The 16,378-nt window shown below is 35.1% G+C and overlaps 1 protein-coding gene across 1 annotated transcript in view; it reads left to right on the top strand.

Moving 5' to 3' along the window:
* Positions 1-12,689, top strand: part of LOC580408 (inositol-tetrakisphosphate 1-kinase) — a 34,605-nt gene extending 21,916 nt beyond the window's left edge. Inside the window, exons 4-10 of the mRNA XM_030999759.1 lie at positions 4,704-4,821; positions 5,495-5,599; positions 6,758-6,801; positions 7,538-7,697; positions 8,159-8,232; positions 8,700-8,868; positions 9,855-12,689. Of these exons, the coding sequence (XP_030855619.1) occupies positions 4,704-4,821; positions 5,495-5,599; positions 6,758-6,801; positions 7,538-7,697; positions 8,159-8,232; positions 8,700-8,868; positions 9,855-10,195 (1,011 nt within the window). The 3' untranslated portion in view covers positions 10,196-12,689. The remainder of the gene's footprint in view (positions 1-4,703; positions 4,822-5,494; positions 5,600-6,757; positions 6,802-7,537; positions 7,698-8,158; positions 8,233-8,699; positions 8,869-9,854) is intronic.
* The last annotated feature ends 3,689 nt before the right edge of the window (positions 12,690-16,378 follow it).

Raw genomic sequence — 16,378 nt, 5'->3', positions numbered from 1 at the left:
CCTTTAAGCAAGGCAGATTGTCTCAAAATTTATTGGTACACACTGACTTTGCATTGTTACAATCCCAATGTTGTTGTGTGACTCAGTCGTGTTGACATTCATGTTGTAACTAGGGAAACTGACCGAACTTGGTCCGTAGTCTTACTCAGTCAATGTCTGTATGTACCTGTAGGGCTGAGTTGCAAAGACACTACTGATTGGATTAAAGTAAAATTTCTTTCTTTCTTTTTTTAGAGGCTCTTTTCCCCAAAGGGTCAGTCATCGCTGAGATATATGCATTTAATAAAATTGTTAGCAATGAAAAATTTGTATTTGATTAATCTAGTAAAGTATATATATATTTATTTGATTACAACATATGTAGAATTGTGGTAGTCATTAAAGAGTGTGGTTTGAAGATGGGTTCTGGAAAGAAGGTTTAAGTTTAATAGTGCACTGTACATGTACACTACTTGTAGGCCTAATTTTGTCTAAATGTATTTCCCCTAATCAAGGAGATAACTCCTTGCCTTAAAGCTCTTTTGTACTGTTTGCAGAAGTCAGTGTTAAATGACATCCTCTTTCACTTCTTTATACGATTGAAGTGAATGTTTGCCATCAAATTTTGTTGTACTCTCAACACTTTAGAGAGGCTTCAAGCAAAAAATTTCTTGAACAAATATAGGATGGTGGGAATGCTCCAAGCATTGATGTGGTTATTTATTATCATAGAGTTAGCAGGCACAAACCTTTGTCAATCATAGCATGTTTAATACTCTGCGTTGCTGAACTGTTAGACTATGCTGAGTGCACAGTCTGCGGCACCCCTAATAGGCCCTGTAGTATTATACCTGTTCCTGACACAAGGTCTTAAATTTGACACAGCCAGAGATTGACAGCTCTTCTACTTGTAGGTTCAGCTCAAGCCTTTTTTTTTTTTTTTTTTTAGTTTCGATTTATGGTGCTATGCCTGGCAATTTCTCCCAGCTCAGTAATCAGTGTGTTGACTCAACACTCGGAAACTACAACAACACTAAAATTTGTCTGTCATCTTGGTTTGAAAGTAATCTTTTTAATAGATCTCAATATGTAGTTTATAATAATAATTCCTCAATTTTTTTTATATAACAAATGGTGTACCACAAGGTTCTATCCGAAGACCTAGGTACTTTATTGTTTTTAATTTACATTAATGATCTTACACATTCTTCTAAAAACGACATTGTGACTATTATTTGTGACAAGTTTACAAGCACAAATCAGCGCCTTTAACTGCATCTCGATGTTAAATGAAGGTCCTTCCCCGCGTGGGTTTTCGGCAACAAAACAACAACAAAAAAAAACAAAAAAATATCTATATTTTTTTTTTTTCCCCTCCCCAAATTAGGGGTGCGCCTTATACGCGGAGATTTACGGTACATACATGTTCATGTAGAGATGTGATGTAGACTGAAAAGAGAAAGCCTGTAGAGTCTGTATGTACAGTCTAGTAACTATGAGTGATCATTTTTCTTGTTCTTATTTACTACCACCATGTATGCACTTGCTGCTGGTGAACAGGAATGTTCATCAGATACGGAGGGGGGGGGGGGGGGGGGGGGGGGGGGTACGTGTTGGACAAGGGTAGGCCCCATGAAGACAGTAGCAATTGAAGCGATCATGAATGGACATTGCACAAGTGCCAACTACATTGTATTGAGTGACAGATGGTTGTTGATGTGGCCTTTGATTCATAACTGATTGAAGACTGAACATAAATGTCAGTCATTATTAAAGCTAAGATAGTAAGAGACACAGTATCGTACTTTCTATAAATTTAAAGAGATTGTGTTAAATTATTGAGAAATATGAAAGTTTGAATCCATAGCTCTTCACATACATGTGTATGTGTACTTCACTTCTGGTACATACCTGAAAAGCCCCTATATTTAAAAACAGTCTGAACATTTTGTGAATTAATGTAATGTTTTTATGCATGAAATGAATACAGGATGATACATGCCATTAGAAAATAGAAACTGAAGAAATAGCATTGATGATAACCATTAGAATAAGGAGAAAATGGATTAATGAAAACCATGCCGAATTGGGATAAAATGTTGTGTATTTAAACTACAAATATTGTGTTGTAAAATGTATGAATGTATACAGTTTGGATGTGAAATTTCAAAATTTCTCCTTAATTCTGAGTTTAATTGGAGGAGCTGCTAACCACATAATGTTTACAGCTGATATGAACATAGTGCAGGGAATCAGTGATATACTCAGTGATAGTTTGTAATGAAGGGGAAAGGTGTAATTTTTATAATTGTTGATTAAAATCAATCGATTTAGTCAAATCTATGTTCATGACTGAGGCATTGCAAGCTTATAAGTCTCTTTAATCCCTTGTGGCCAGCTACAATTTATGAAGGTAAATGAATCAGCTACACGTAGTTGCTATCTAATATCTATACTACATGCACTTTACATCAAGGAGGTATAACAGCTGGAATTACAGCTAAGAGTTTATCTTTGAAGTACAATGTACTGTAGGTTCAAACTTCAAAGCTGTCACAACGAGCAGGCAGTTGTACATATGCTATGCTACATGTATGCTACGTTATACATGAGTAAGGGCGTGTTTATGCTTCACTTTTTCTGGCCAGAATCAGGCATCTGTTACGCGATTAGTTTAAAAACATGGTTGCGTCCATGCTCACTTTTGTAGAATCACCGAAAAAACGGCGATCACGATCGCCGATCGTAAACTCACAAAAAGATGTGTTTACAATTTGTAAACGCGTTTAAATGGGGTCAACGCACTGACCTCTAGTGGATCTACGCATGGACCATGATCTACATAGCATGCGCATTTCAAGGTTGCGAATCCAGCTGGAAGACCAATTAAGGCCACCCATGGAGAATTGCCTGGAGGAGCCAGAGAAGTGAGCATGAACAGTACACCGTGGAACTGCGATTACGATGAGCGTTTACGATGAGCGTTACAAATCGCTCATTCTACCTTCAAAATCAAGCATAAACACGCCCTAAGTCTAATACCCCTTTCATAGCGGTCTGATATTCATCGGATGCATCCGGGCGCATCCAATGAAACGGCCACTATGAATGGTACAGAGGAGAAAAGGCTGATAGAGTACTTGGCCAAAGAAAAGAAGAGAAATCTAGAGGCGATTAAATTCTCTTTCTATCGGTGTGACTCCGATGAACAGCCACTGTGAATGGGTTTGAAGAAAACACTCATGAAAATGGTCAAAGGTTGTTATCTTGTTCTGAATAAAGCTAGTGTACGCGCGGAACCCGGCTATAGCTAGCTAGCTGCCCACTGCACTGCGCTGTCTGTCAAAAAAAAAAGCTAACAAGCGCTTGCACATTAATTCTTCACTTCCTGCCGGGGCTCGCCATAGCGAGTGAATTTCAGCGGCAGTATGAAAGGGACATTAGGGAAAGCGGCAGTTTCAACTTTGTTTACATAAGACAAATTCTATCAGTATTTTCATTGGTGCTCCGATAGAAGCACTATGAAAGGGGTATAACTATCTTGTGCAATTATCAAGTACCGGTATTGTTAAATTGTTTATTTTGGAATTTGAATATGAAAGTTGTAAAGGTATCAATTTATTTGATGTTTTGTCTGATTCAAGCTCCTGTAGAGCTATCAGCTTGATACAGTCATTAGATGTGCTGAAATTGTGTATGTAGTCGGAACATGTAACTAATGGACTTTAATACCTGCATATGAAGTAAAATTGTTATTAATGTAATAAGTGTCAGGAGGAGAGACCAGAGATTACCACACTGATTCAGTTTGTTTTTGTCTCGCCTGCGTAGCAAAAAGCGAGACATAGGCGCCGCTTTTCCGGTGACGGCGACGGCGTCAACATCAAAAACTTAACCTAAGGTTAAGTTTTTGAATTTTTGGTATAATTTTTAAAGTATAAGTTCTTAGTCAATTAAACTTTGACTATAGGGTAATCAAGTATCCCCAATCATGTGAGTAGAATTTCAGGTCACTAAGTTAAGGTCAAAGGCCATTTAAGGTCAACAAACTTAGACTTTGTTGTGGCATCAACATTAAGATTTTCAAAATGCTTCTTCTTCGTTATTTTTCAACCGATTTTGATTCTGATTGTTTCATATGATAGGGCTAGGAGGGAATTTAAAATTTCTACACAGAATCGGGAAATTCATTATCTATGCTAATTTATGCAAATTTATTCGAAATCACAAAAAAGGCTTCTTCTCCTTCATTTCTCGACCGATTTTGATTTGGTTTGCTTTATATCGTAGAGCTAACTTTGGTACACTAAACTTCTACACAGAATTTTGAAATTGTTCTCCATTAATTAATTATGGTAATTTATGCAAATTTATTCCAAAAATAACAAAAATTGCTTCTTTTCCCTCATTTCTTGACCGATTTTGCCTTATCTGGTATCTGGCATCAAATTTCTATTTTTTGACCAGTTCAAAAGTGTACCACATAAAATTTACGATATTTGTTGTTGTGGGATGCGGATGAGCGCTACGTCATTGACGTTCTGGTTTATCATATTGAATTGCGTTATGCAGGCGAGACCGCCGAGAGCGTTTCCCTTGTTTATCCTCTCAGGTACAGGGAATGCCAAATGTTTAAAGATGATAATGTAGTGTGGCAAATGTAGTGTGTAAACACAATGTATCCAATATTTGCATTCATAACTATAATTCTTGATTCTTTGCAGACATACATCAAACTCAATCCCGATGTGGTGGTCTTAGATCCTCTAAGTGCAGTCAAGAACCTGATGGATCGCAACATCAGCTACCAAGTCCTTCTAGATTCCCTCCAAAGTAACCATGGTAATTATAACAATGCTCAAATAAGGGAGCCCAGGAGGAAAGTATACCGGCCAAACAATTTTGGTAGAAAATGTACCGCTAATAGCCAAATTATAAACAGTGATATAGTTTTTTAGTAAATATGGCTAAAAGTCTTGGCATGGGCATATGTAGTCACATGATATGTGCAAATGTGAGGGTGTTTTCGGTGACCGTGATGTCTAGCCAGTTTTTTTTTTTTTTTTTTAATGAAAATCAAATCATCTGCTACAGTACCTGATAAACAATTTTGGATTAATTTATTTCAGCCACTTTCTCCCGCAGAACAGCACATTTTTTTAAATTCAATCACTGGAACTCAAGATATAGAATGCTGTTTCTTTTCTTCTTCTGTTCATGTTGCTTTCATATATATGGCAAACATGGACCTTTTCTTGAAATCATAGAATAGTAAAAGCTTGATTTTATTAGCATTTCATGATTAAATTAGCCAACCATGCATGTTGAAGAACATGAAGTTACCTCCCCATCTCTCCCCCACCACCCCCCCCCCCCACCACCCCTCTCTCTCTCTCTCTTTCTCTCTCTTCATCCCCCTCCCAGCCACCATTTTTATATTTCAATACTCACTGTCAGGTCTTTGCTTGCATACTCCATTTTTAATGCTGTATCAAATCTACTTATCTGTTCTTAGATATTCACAGAAAAGTTAAAGTACCCAACTTTGTAGAGATCCACACAACCAAAGAGACTGAGATTATGCAGCTTCTACGCAAGGCTCAAGTGGGATTTCCTTTAGGTAAGCCATCAAATTGAGGGAAAGTAATGAATATCATTTACATATATATGGTGTATGTCTGTTTGACAATATGGTCAGCATGTTGTAGGGCCTTGAGTGACTTATTTTGTCAGGAAGTGCCATATGAAAACCAACATTATTATTATTATTACTATTATTGTTTTTTATTATTTATATTATTGTTATTTTATAAATGTAATGCTTCCTGGGAGAAATTTCAATAGTTTGAACATATTTGGCTTACACCCAGTAAATAAGATCGATTGATTGATCTGTAATTGAAAAACAAGTCAGAAAAAATCTGGGAACCAGCTCTCCTGATTCATTCTGACTTATTAATATTCATTAGTCCGCCATAGGACAATAACTTTTATAAATGTAATGCTTCCTGGGAGAAATTTCAATAGTTTGAACATATTTGTAGCAGGTTCAAATGGCAGGTTCAAATCCCGCTGGTTCCAAGATTTTTTCTGACTTGTTTTTCAATTACAGATCGATCAATCGATCTTATTTACTGGGTGTAAGCCACAAATATGTTCAAACTATTATTGTTATTGTTTATTTGTTTATTAGATTATATTAAAAAAAAAGATTAAAATAAAGAAAACATAAATAGAAGAGTTCATCCACAAAGTGCTTTTAGAGTTTCAGGTACATAAAATATACCATTGGGCATTTTGAGTAATAAGAAATTATTTTATAAAGGGATAATAAGAAACAGTTTGAAAAAAAATATTGAGTTACAGATGACTTGTATTTAATACTATTTACTAAAGTCCTATGATCAATACTGCATCAGTTGAAATGTTAATTCTGTTTGTGCTTATTTGCTAACTGATGACTAAGTATCTTGCAGTTCAGTTGTTTATTCAGCTCATGTTTATCAGCAATCTAGCATGGCTTTTCCAGCATAGATCTCCAATCCAAATATGTCTGTATAGACCATCAATGTGTTAGACAGCAAATACCTCTCAAGATTTTAGGCTGGTACGCGACAAAACCATATGTGTATGAAATATAATTCAGTGGTTGTATTGTGCACCCGTAAAAGATAGGAATAACTGTAAATATACATTTCTAACTTTGCAGGGTCTTTATGTTGAATGGTATGGTAAGGATCTATTAATAACTGTGCCCATTGTATTGTCTTTTGTACAGTATGTAAGCCTTCCCAAGCCCACGGATCTCTCATTTCACACAAGGTAATTACCCAATTTATTAGAGAAATGATTTGATATAAGGCTTTGTAACTCATTATGGTCAGAAAAGGAGGACAATTCATTATGCATGATCTTTTCTCTACTCATTTTTCTTTAATGGTTCAAACTTGAAACTCACATTTTATATTTCAAATGAATTTGAATGATTTTAATAAAAGAGAATGAATACATCTTCAGGCTCAATTAGAGCCTTTTGACTTGCACTGTGCACTCGGCAATCAACGATACTTGAAGAAGAAGAAGAAGAAGAAGATGGGAGATATGATGAACCAGTATCAAAAGATGATTATCAATGTCTTTGAAAGCTATTTAAAACATTGTGTTGGTGTGATATATTATCCTTCTTGTTTTACCTTGCGTTTTGCTAATTGATTCTTCAAGTGCAATCAATAATAAGGAAATGAAATTAGATCCTGTTTGTATTTTGTCTCATGTATGTAGCAGAAGCTTGCCAATATTACACATGAGACTTAATTTGTTTATAGATATGTCTATCTTACTCACCACTCACAAATATGTCTCTATCACTCAATGTTTATTTCTTTTCTCATTTTCTTATCTCTTGTTCTTATTGTTTTTCTTCTTCTTCTTCTTCTTCCCTTTTTACTCTTCTTCTTCTTCTTTTTGTCCTTTTCCTTCTTCTCCTTTTTCTTCTTCTGCTTCTTCTTCTTCTTCCTCCTTCTTTTATTCCTCCTTCTTTTATTCCTCTGTTTTATAGATGTCTTTAATATTCAATGAAGCTGGGTTAAAGGACATCAAACCACCTTGTGTAGCTCAAACATTCATCAATCACAATGCCTTACTCCATAAGGTTTTTATCATTGGAGATCAGTACTTTGTAGTGAAGCGACCGTCAGTGAAAAACTTCACATTAGGAGGTAAGTGATCGTCTCCATGGAAATGTGTAATATGCATTGATCCATGCTAGGCCAAGTTTAGTGACTTGGTCCTACATTAGCACTACTACATGATTCTCCTAATAACCTCTCATAACTTGATTGACCCCACCCCCCCCCCCCCACACACACACACATTCGTGATCATCCCCAGTTCAACCCATACAAACTTCACCCCCTCCCCTTCCAAGATCCCCCATGCTTTTTCATGGATTCCCCCAGTTTGATATTTATATTGAAACCAATGTGTTGCCATGACAAACCATTGCAGTCAGTCTGAAGTTCTTATGTACCGTCAGTCAGTCAGTTCTTTCCAGTATCTGAGTTGGTCCAATGCCCTGTGTGTATGTATATGTAGGGGATAATGAGTTAATATTCACATTTGTTGAGAATACCCTGCACAATGTTCGATTCCTTTTAATTCGTTTTCCCCTTCACTGCAGGCTCAGGCCAGAGCACAATATTCTTTGACAGCCATGATGTATCCAAATTCAACTCAACATCATTCCTGAATGAGGTATGTTATCAAGCTCTTCCAATCTCTATTATTCAAGAGATCAGCCCTGAAAGAAATGGGATCCAGATTTGCATATATGTTAGGTAGTTGAAGTAGAAGTGTAATACATGTCAATTTAGAAATAATAATAATGCTATCCTTGGAATGAACTGTTTTGTATAACCGCATGCTAATAAGTTTGCTTTCAAAACATGTACTCAGCGTCAGTCCTGTTTAGAATTCTGGATGTTTTCTAAAGTACGTCATGAAAGAACTATGACCTTCATGATGCTGTTTGTGAAGTATTACAACATCTTCTTGACTTTCCTACAGGAATTCCAATTTTGATAAATTCATAAAAGTTGTGTTGTAGTGTAAGAAGTATACTGGAATCCTGGAAGTGTACTGTTAAGAAACAAACCTTTGTTCGGTAAACCCTGCTACCTTTATAAAGTCTTAATCAGGCACTTTACTCCCTCTCTTGGTAGCTTGATGAGACCGATGCTGCTCATGTCATGTTAGAGCCCTGCTCAGCAGTACTCAAATCTCTGGCAGACTGTTTACACAATGGCCTCCAGATGTCTCTGATTGGTGCAGACGTCATTGTAGAGAATGATACAGGCCTTCACTATGTTATTGATGTTAATGCATTCCCAGGTAAGAACACTTAGGGCGCGTTCATGCTTGATTTTGAAGGCAGAATGAGCGATTTGTAACGCTCATCGTAAACACTCATCGTAATCGCAGTTCCACGGTGCACTGTTCATGCTCACTTCTCCAGGCAATTCTCCTTGGGTGGCCTTCAGCTGGATTCGCAAACCTGTGTGCGCATGCTACGTAGACCCACTAGAGGTCAGTGCGTTGACCCCATTTAAACGCGTTTACAAATTGTAAACGCATCTTTTTGTGAGTTTACAATCGGCGATCGTGATCGCCGTTTTTCCGGTGATTCTACAAAAGTGAGCATGAACGCAATCGTGTTTTAAACTAAACGCGTAACAGATGCCTGATTCTGGCCGTCAAAATCAAGCATGAACGCGCCCTTAGACGGAAGAAGAAAAAAAATCATGATTTTGATGTGCAGAATATTCATTGCAATAGTCGGTACATAGCTATCCGAAAGAATGTCAAATGAAAATTTTGGAAATTTGCCAGATAAATAAGATGATTGAAACATGGTACGCACGAGTGTTTTGATACTAGCTCTAAAGTCTCTCTTGATCAGCTCTTAAGATATGAATAGACATATATTCATGTTTATTGAAATAGACAATCATGCAATTATAGAATGAAACAGGTGAAGATTAATTAAACACCAATGAAATGATTGCATGCCTTTGGAACAATCAGCAATGTGTATTTTATAACTTATCATACATTCACAATGTTTCCTCACATATTTAGATTACGAGTGTGCATCTTTGAAATTTTGTTTATCCTTATTTTATATGAAGTAATTTTGTTTGTTACACCATTTAAGTATTCTCTGCTTGCAAGTTAAATGATAGGAAAGAAATGAAATGAAAGAGATTAAATTACTCATGGAGTACCCGCAAGCCTACTGTATATCTACATCACCATGCAAGCCGACACTTACAAGCAGCATCTAAATTACTCTTGTTTTTGTTTTTTCCTTCTTCCAGGCTACGACGGTGTGCCGGACTTCATGCGGGTTTTGTTCAACTACATCGAGAGATTGATAGATTGTCCAAAGACAAGGGAACACCATCCATTCATTCCTAGAGACACCAAAGCTAACCAAGATAGTGTGCATTTAACTAATGGACTCACACCGATACTCCAAGACTCGAGAGACTCGAGAGAAGAAGTGCCAGTCAAAGGAAACTGTTCCTTTGAACAAACTGTCAGCAAAACTGTGAAGAGACCACTCAATGATGTTGTTGAGAATGGTGTGGACTCTGCATGTAAGAAATCATCATCTGTTGTTGTCAACGGCTGTGCCCAAGGGGCAAATGGAGAATGAAGGCCGACTGTTCGATGCTTGAAGGATCAAGTTGGTGCTGTCGTCTAAACAAATTTTTCACTCAACCAGGAAACAGTATCAGAGACTGCCCTCCTCTCTTCTTGTGACAGAAGAAACAAGACAACAAAGTCGTTTCTTTGCAAACATCTCACTCAGGCACTTTCAGAAGTGGATATGCCTCCAGATCATGCCATTCTGTTTATTTTTGTATACTTTTTCTTCTTCTTATAATCTGAAATACAGGCATTGTTCACAGAGCCAAGGACATAGTACAATTTACTTTGGATTGGTGATCTAACATGTAGCAAGTCTTAGTACATTTTCTGAAGCCTGCTATATGAGACCTGTGTCCATACCAAAGTCAAACTCTACTCCAAATGCAAATATTGGTCATATTACTAAGCAGGCTTTCACCAGGGGATTTATTTATTGGATCGAATTTTTAGGCTGATTTTCTCTTCTTTTTTTTCATTTTGAAATCACTCTACATTTTATGCCATCATTGTTTTTTATTTTCTTTAATATTTTCATACGACAATAAAGCCTTAATGTTTTGTTTTAGAGTGAGTTGGTTTGGGTTCTTTTCCTGTCTTTTTTGTTGTTAGGCAACCAATTTGTCCTGAAGAATGTCATGATGAAATCAACACATCTCTGTCCTTTGTTAAGTATATTGAAGGATATTTTGTAATCAAATTTATTATTATGGCTAAATAAGTTGTGGATATTTTGGACAATAATGGCATAGGTGAACATATCGAAAACATGTTTAGAGGGGGGAGGGGGGGAGAGGTGTTCAATCTCTGAGGGAATAGTTATGTGGTATGTGAGATTGTAAAGTATCTCTTCCAGAGAAATGTGTGCTGTTCCATGCCACACATTTTGAGATGCTACAAAAGGTGTTTGCAAAATAAATTATTCCTAGAGACATGAGCGGAAGGCAAGCATTTATGTTTACCTTCATAGGGGTGATAACACAATGCATCAGTAGTCAAAGAGGTATATGTGATTTCAAAACACATTTCATTTTGGTGCAGAGATAAAAACAAAAAAAGTATCCAAGCTAGGAGGCTCCCCCTCCCATCACCCATCCCCCTCCCCCATCTCCCCCTCCCCCACCCATCCTCCCTCCCCACCCATCCTCAAGGTCACCAGGAAGTATTGATTAACATAACAGGGCCCATGTCTTGAAGCCAAATTTCAAATTAGATTAAATCAAATCAAACTTTTAAACAGTAGCAAATTGATGCAGTTTTTAAAATATGCAAGGGAATTTCTGGGAAGAACATCATTCAACGTGTTGATATTCAGTTATTAATCAAATTATTAGCAAATGGTCTTTGATGGTATTACTAACTTCTGTGATAATGTTTAGTTTGTTTCTATTGTGCTTTGAACAAAGTTTGGTTTAAACGAATATGTATGTGTCAATGCCAGTTTATCTGGCCCAAAGGCAAATGAACCTAAAAAACATGCAATAACCTAGTGTCCATTATTTTGTTAAAACTCTTGGCTTCCAATTTGTTGTGAATGCTTTAATAATTTAATTATTTGTTTTGTATGGTTTAATTTTATGGTTGTCAATAATGTAATGTCTTCAAGACCAGTCATGAAACTGCCCAATGCAAGAAATGTATTAATGTTGGCAGAGTTCTCTACCTTTGCAGCTTTTCATATCAAGATGTATGAATGTTGTCTGGTATGGTTTATGAGAAGCTCACTCTCCAGTGAGAGTGGAAGTTTCCTAATGTTATGTAAGGACTGCTCATTAAAGGAAATAGTTGAATCAGTTTTAGGCAATGATCCAAAACCTTTCCAGATTTGTAGTGTGCATGGTGCTTAAGAATGTGGAAAGTGTGACCATGGGTCATGAATGTGATATCATTCATTAAATGGAATAGAAAAAAAATACTGAACATGCAGTTTTCTTGAAAAATGCTGGAGCTCATTCCAAAGTGATCTTTCCTGGAGTTATGTTGAACACTCAGAATGAAGAGATTCAAGATATTTTGTTACATCTTGGACTGAGGACTTCAGTTCTTTTCAGATAGGATCTAAACATTTGCAGTTAATGATAGATAGTCTTGACTTTTCTGTCTGGTGGTAAGGGATTGTTTCTCCCTAATGAACTTTCAGTTGTAATGTTCAATTTATTTATGTTTGTTTTTTGTCATCTTTGAAGAGGCTCTGGCTGTTGAGTGGCACATGTGAATGTGCTTTATCAAGTCAGGTGTAAATATATCTACCCCTACCAGTGGCTTTCATTTTTCATGGTGTAAACATATTTTGAGAAAAGCATGATTTCAATTTCTTTTTATAACATTTTGTCTGAATTCTGAAGTGTAAAAGAAGAGGGAAAATTATGTGCAATTTTTTACATTTTGATGTATAAACACATATGTACATGTAGACCTGTGATGAATTATTTTTTGCTATCTAAATTTATCCTCTGTACAAGATGATCGCAGGATACAATAAAATACATGTTATCAAGCTATCAACCCAAACTATATGTTAATTCATTGGCTTCTTTAGTAATAGGTATTTTCCATTATTTCCTGATGTGACTTTAAACGAGATTTATGATGTATTTCTGTTTCAGCCTTTCCCATGCAATTTGAAAGATAATGAACAAATTAAGAATATGCATGGTCTAATTAATGTCAGTTTTTGTGATCTTATTCTTAGATTAAAATCATTCATTTCTTTCATATTTGATTGTACTGATCTCAAGTGCCTTGATAAAGAAACATATTTCCTTGATATTTTGCACATTTCTTTTTACATTTCAATTACCAAACTTGACAAAAGAATATTTTCTTGGGCATTACTTTACTTTCTTATCCTTTCATGAGCAAAGAAGTTACGTTAAACATGATCCCATGGAACTGTAATTCCACAGATTATTGCATGTTTCAATTCTCTATATTTCTTTTTTTATGATATTTTAGTAAAACTACATTGATTTTCTGTCGACTTCTTTTGCATTGAAATGGATTTCTTTTATTTTTTCAGTTTATTAAAATAAATTGTACCCTATTTTGATATTCTTCATGCGTCCAGAGGCTGTGACGGTTTGTTACCTACATTTTAAGTCACAATTATTTTTTTTCAAGTTCAGTAATGCAATATTTTTCTATTGTGTTCCTATTCATGACTGCAGTGAATTTGACCCATACAGACTGGTTCAGAGCGGCAAGGATATGATACTCCAATTTATTTCAATGATTTTTGAAAGTGGTTTGATGGTCTTTTTTTTATACATTGATTTATCCTCTTTAGTGAATTTCCTTTTTTTCAATTGCAAAATCAATGCAATGTACTATTAATGTAACCCACTTTGCATTTGTGTGTATAGGATGATGTCAATTTGTCCTTTTGATTATATGGATTAATGACATTTGTTGGGTATATGTGGTGTGACTAAAAAGAGATGGGGATGAATTGAATTTAAAAAAAAATCTATCCCAAAGTTGGTATATAACAGAAGAAACTGCAAACTATGATCCTGAATGCTTCATGTACTGGGGTTGGAGTAATTATTAAGAGCACCAATTCCTGAAATTTCTCCCACGCTTAATATTCAATTATTTAATTATTATTTTAAGTGAAGAATTATTGAGCTCGTATCTTCTGGATAAAAAACAGATTTTCATCGTCCAGCATATGTTTATGTTAGTAGGATCATACATGTAAAATGCTTTAATAGTAGAAGTGAGGTTAACACAAATATAGAGGCTGAAGAGTAGACCAAAGCTTTACACTACACATTTTAGTATGTTTCCCTCGTATGATGTTATGATGTAAACAAGTATTCCAGTCTTCTTGAGTAATGATGGCCAGTGTTGTCTGTTACAAATTCATTCAAAGGTGAAACCCAGACTTTTCTCCCTTTTGTAAATGCTTTGCTATGCCAGACACTAGCTTTATTTTTTTCTGAATTTAACATGATGTAGCTGCCTATGTGGATAGATTATTAATTGATGTTGTCAATTATTTGTAGTTCCAGGAAAACATTGTTATGCAAAACTCTACAAAGTTGGAGAAAAAAAAAGAATATCGACTTATGTTTGTTGGCCGAGTGAGATTACTCTTATTCAAATCATTTCAGCACATAAATTCTTACAGTGATTGCATGAAGTGTAACCGATGCCTTCATACTCTTCAAGGCATTTTTATCTGAAACTTTGAAGAAAAAAATATTTTCAGAATGTACAATTTTTTTTCAAAATTCAGGAAAAACAAAATTAGTATCCATGGCAATTCATAGGCAATATTTATAAAAGGTCTGGACTTCACTGTAAAACGTTGAACTCAAACTGAGTATATTTCAAGGAATAGCTCAGACAAGTTTGCATGAAGATTGAATACATTTATGAATATTGAACTATGTGACATGCTTTTAAAATATGGTAAGTTGTTGGTGAGAGACTAATGGTTATGCGTCTGTATTATTTTGTATCCGTATGTATGTATTTGTATGTGAATACTCAAAATTATTATAAAATAACATATTTGTATAACAATATATTTGATCAAGATTTGGTTACTGATTTTCTTGTGATTTATATGCAATAAATTATAACATTTTATTTCATTCTGTATTTGTATGAAGTTTTGATGTGTGATCGTGTAAGAGATACAGGAAAATCTAACATTTAATAGACAAGTAGGCCTACTCTAAAAGAAAGCAGAAAAATCAGAGAAGCAGACTGGTGAAAGTTTGAAGGAAATTGAACAAAAATAAGAGAGTTATGAATGTTTAAAGTTGCAATCACGATACGTATGGGCACTTCAAATTGGCTGAATTGGTAATGTCGCTCTTCCAGTTCAAATCTTGACGTAGAGCCAGACAACTTCCCTATTTGTTTCCGGACACAAAGTGACTAAAATGTTAATTTTTCCTAATGTAAAGGTCATGAGGGTCTTTCCTTTTTAGAGGACCTATAGTAATATGCTATCCATAATACGATTTTCATCGTTCAACCTTTTATAACTCTTCTTATTGGTCTGATTTTATCTCAAACTCTTGCCAGTTTATCTGATTTTATCTGCTTTCATACAAATGATCTTATTAAAAGGTTGGATAACTTGGATTGCTCTTAAGTATGTCGCCAATAAAGATAATTTAACAAACCTCCATTACAATAATAATGAAGCCAAACAATTTAAATGTAGTGATATATATTGAAATGATTACATACCGGTATACAAAATCTTTAATAGTCTTAGATTCCATAACTCATTTATGATACGGTAAATGAAAAACCTTACATCCACTTGCCAATGTGCATTAACTACCGTATATATAAAATTTAATAAGACAATAATTAAAACTGTAATAGCTTTATGCCTCAAAATAAACCCCAAACTTCTACCCACCTATGACATTGCACTACTTACTGATAACAAGTCATGCTGGAAACAATGGTCCAAATGTATAATAAATATGTCTCATCGTTATCATCTTCATTTAAAATAGAGGTCATAACAACATAAACAAAGAAGTAATCATTTACCGTAAACCCAGATCCATGACATAGTTTAATATAAAATGCAAGCTAGTGTACATGTCATTGGCAGGGTGCACAAGAAAAATACAAAGTATATACTACACTATATAATTCAAATTTGAGATAATTTTGTATGCTTTAAAGATTGATCTTGTACCCTTTGACCTTTAACCCAATCTTATATGCACACAGAACCCATATTTCCTCAAATATAAATAATGAATGACCCCCCCCCCCCCCCCAGGCAAAAAAAAGAAAAAAAAAACCTGTTTATGTCAAGAATTAAAATACAAAACGACTCTTCTCTAAGTCTTATTGGCTTTTGATTGGTTGAGAGCTTGTCACGTGACCAAAAATATTTCATCTCTGGCAAAGTATTATATGAAAGTACTATTGGGGAGTAATATTTGGGAGTAGAAAAAAAATTGTGATTTTTTTTTTTCTTCAAAAAAACAAAAAAAAACAAAATATATTTTAAATCTTTTTTGATAATTTTTTTTTTTTTAAATTCTAAATTTTATTTTATTTTTAAATTTTGTTTAAATTTTTTTTGAATAAATTTTTGATGCAGGATATAAAACAAATATACCATGCCTTCTATTCGAGTTACTGGTTAAAACTATGAGCCTCAGTGACTCCAAAAGTACCATTTGCTTTGGGGCTGCGCTCCTCA

This window comes from Strongylocentrotus purpuratus, unplaced genomic scaffold, assembly GCF_000002235.5.
Source record: "Strongylocentrotus purpuratus isolate Spur 01 unplaced genomic scaffold, Spur_5.0 spur5_scaffold_5, whole genome shotgun sequence".
Lineage (NCBI taxonomy): Eukaryota > Metazoa > Echinodermata > Echinoidea > Camarodonta > Strongylocentrotidae > Strongylocentrotus > Strongylocentrotus purpuratus.
The sequence above is the reverse complement of the archived record's forward strand: the minus strand, read 5'-3'. Positions and strand labels throughout refer to the sequence as shown.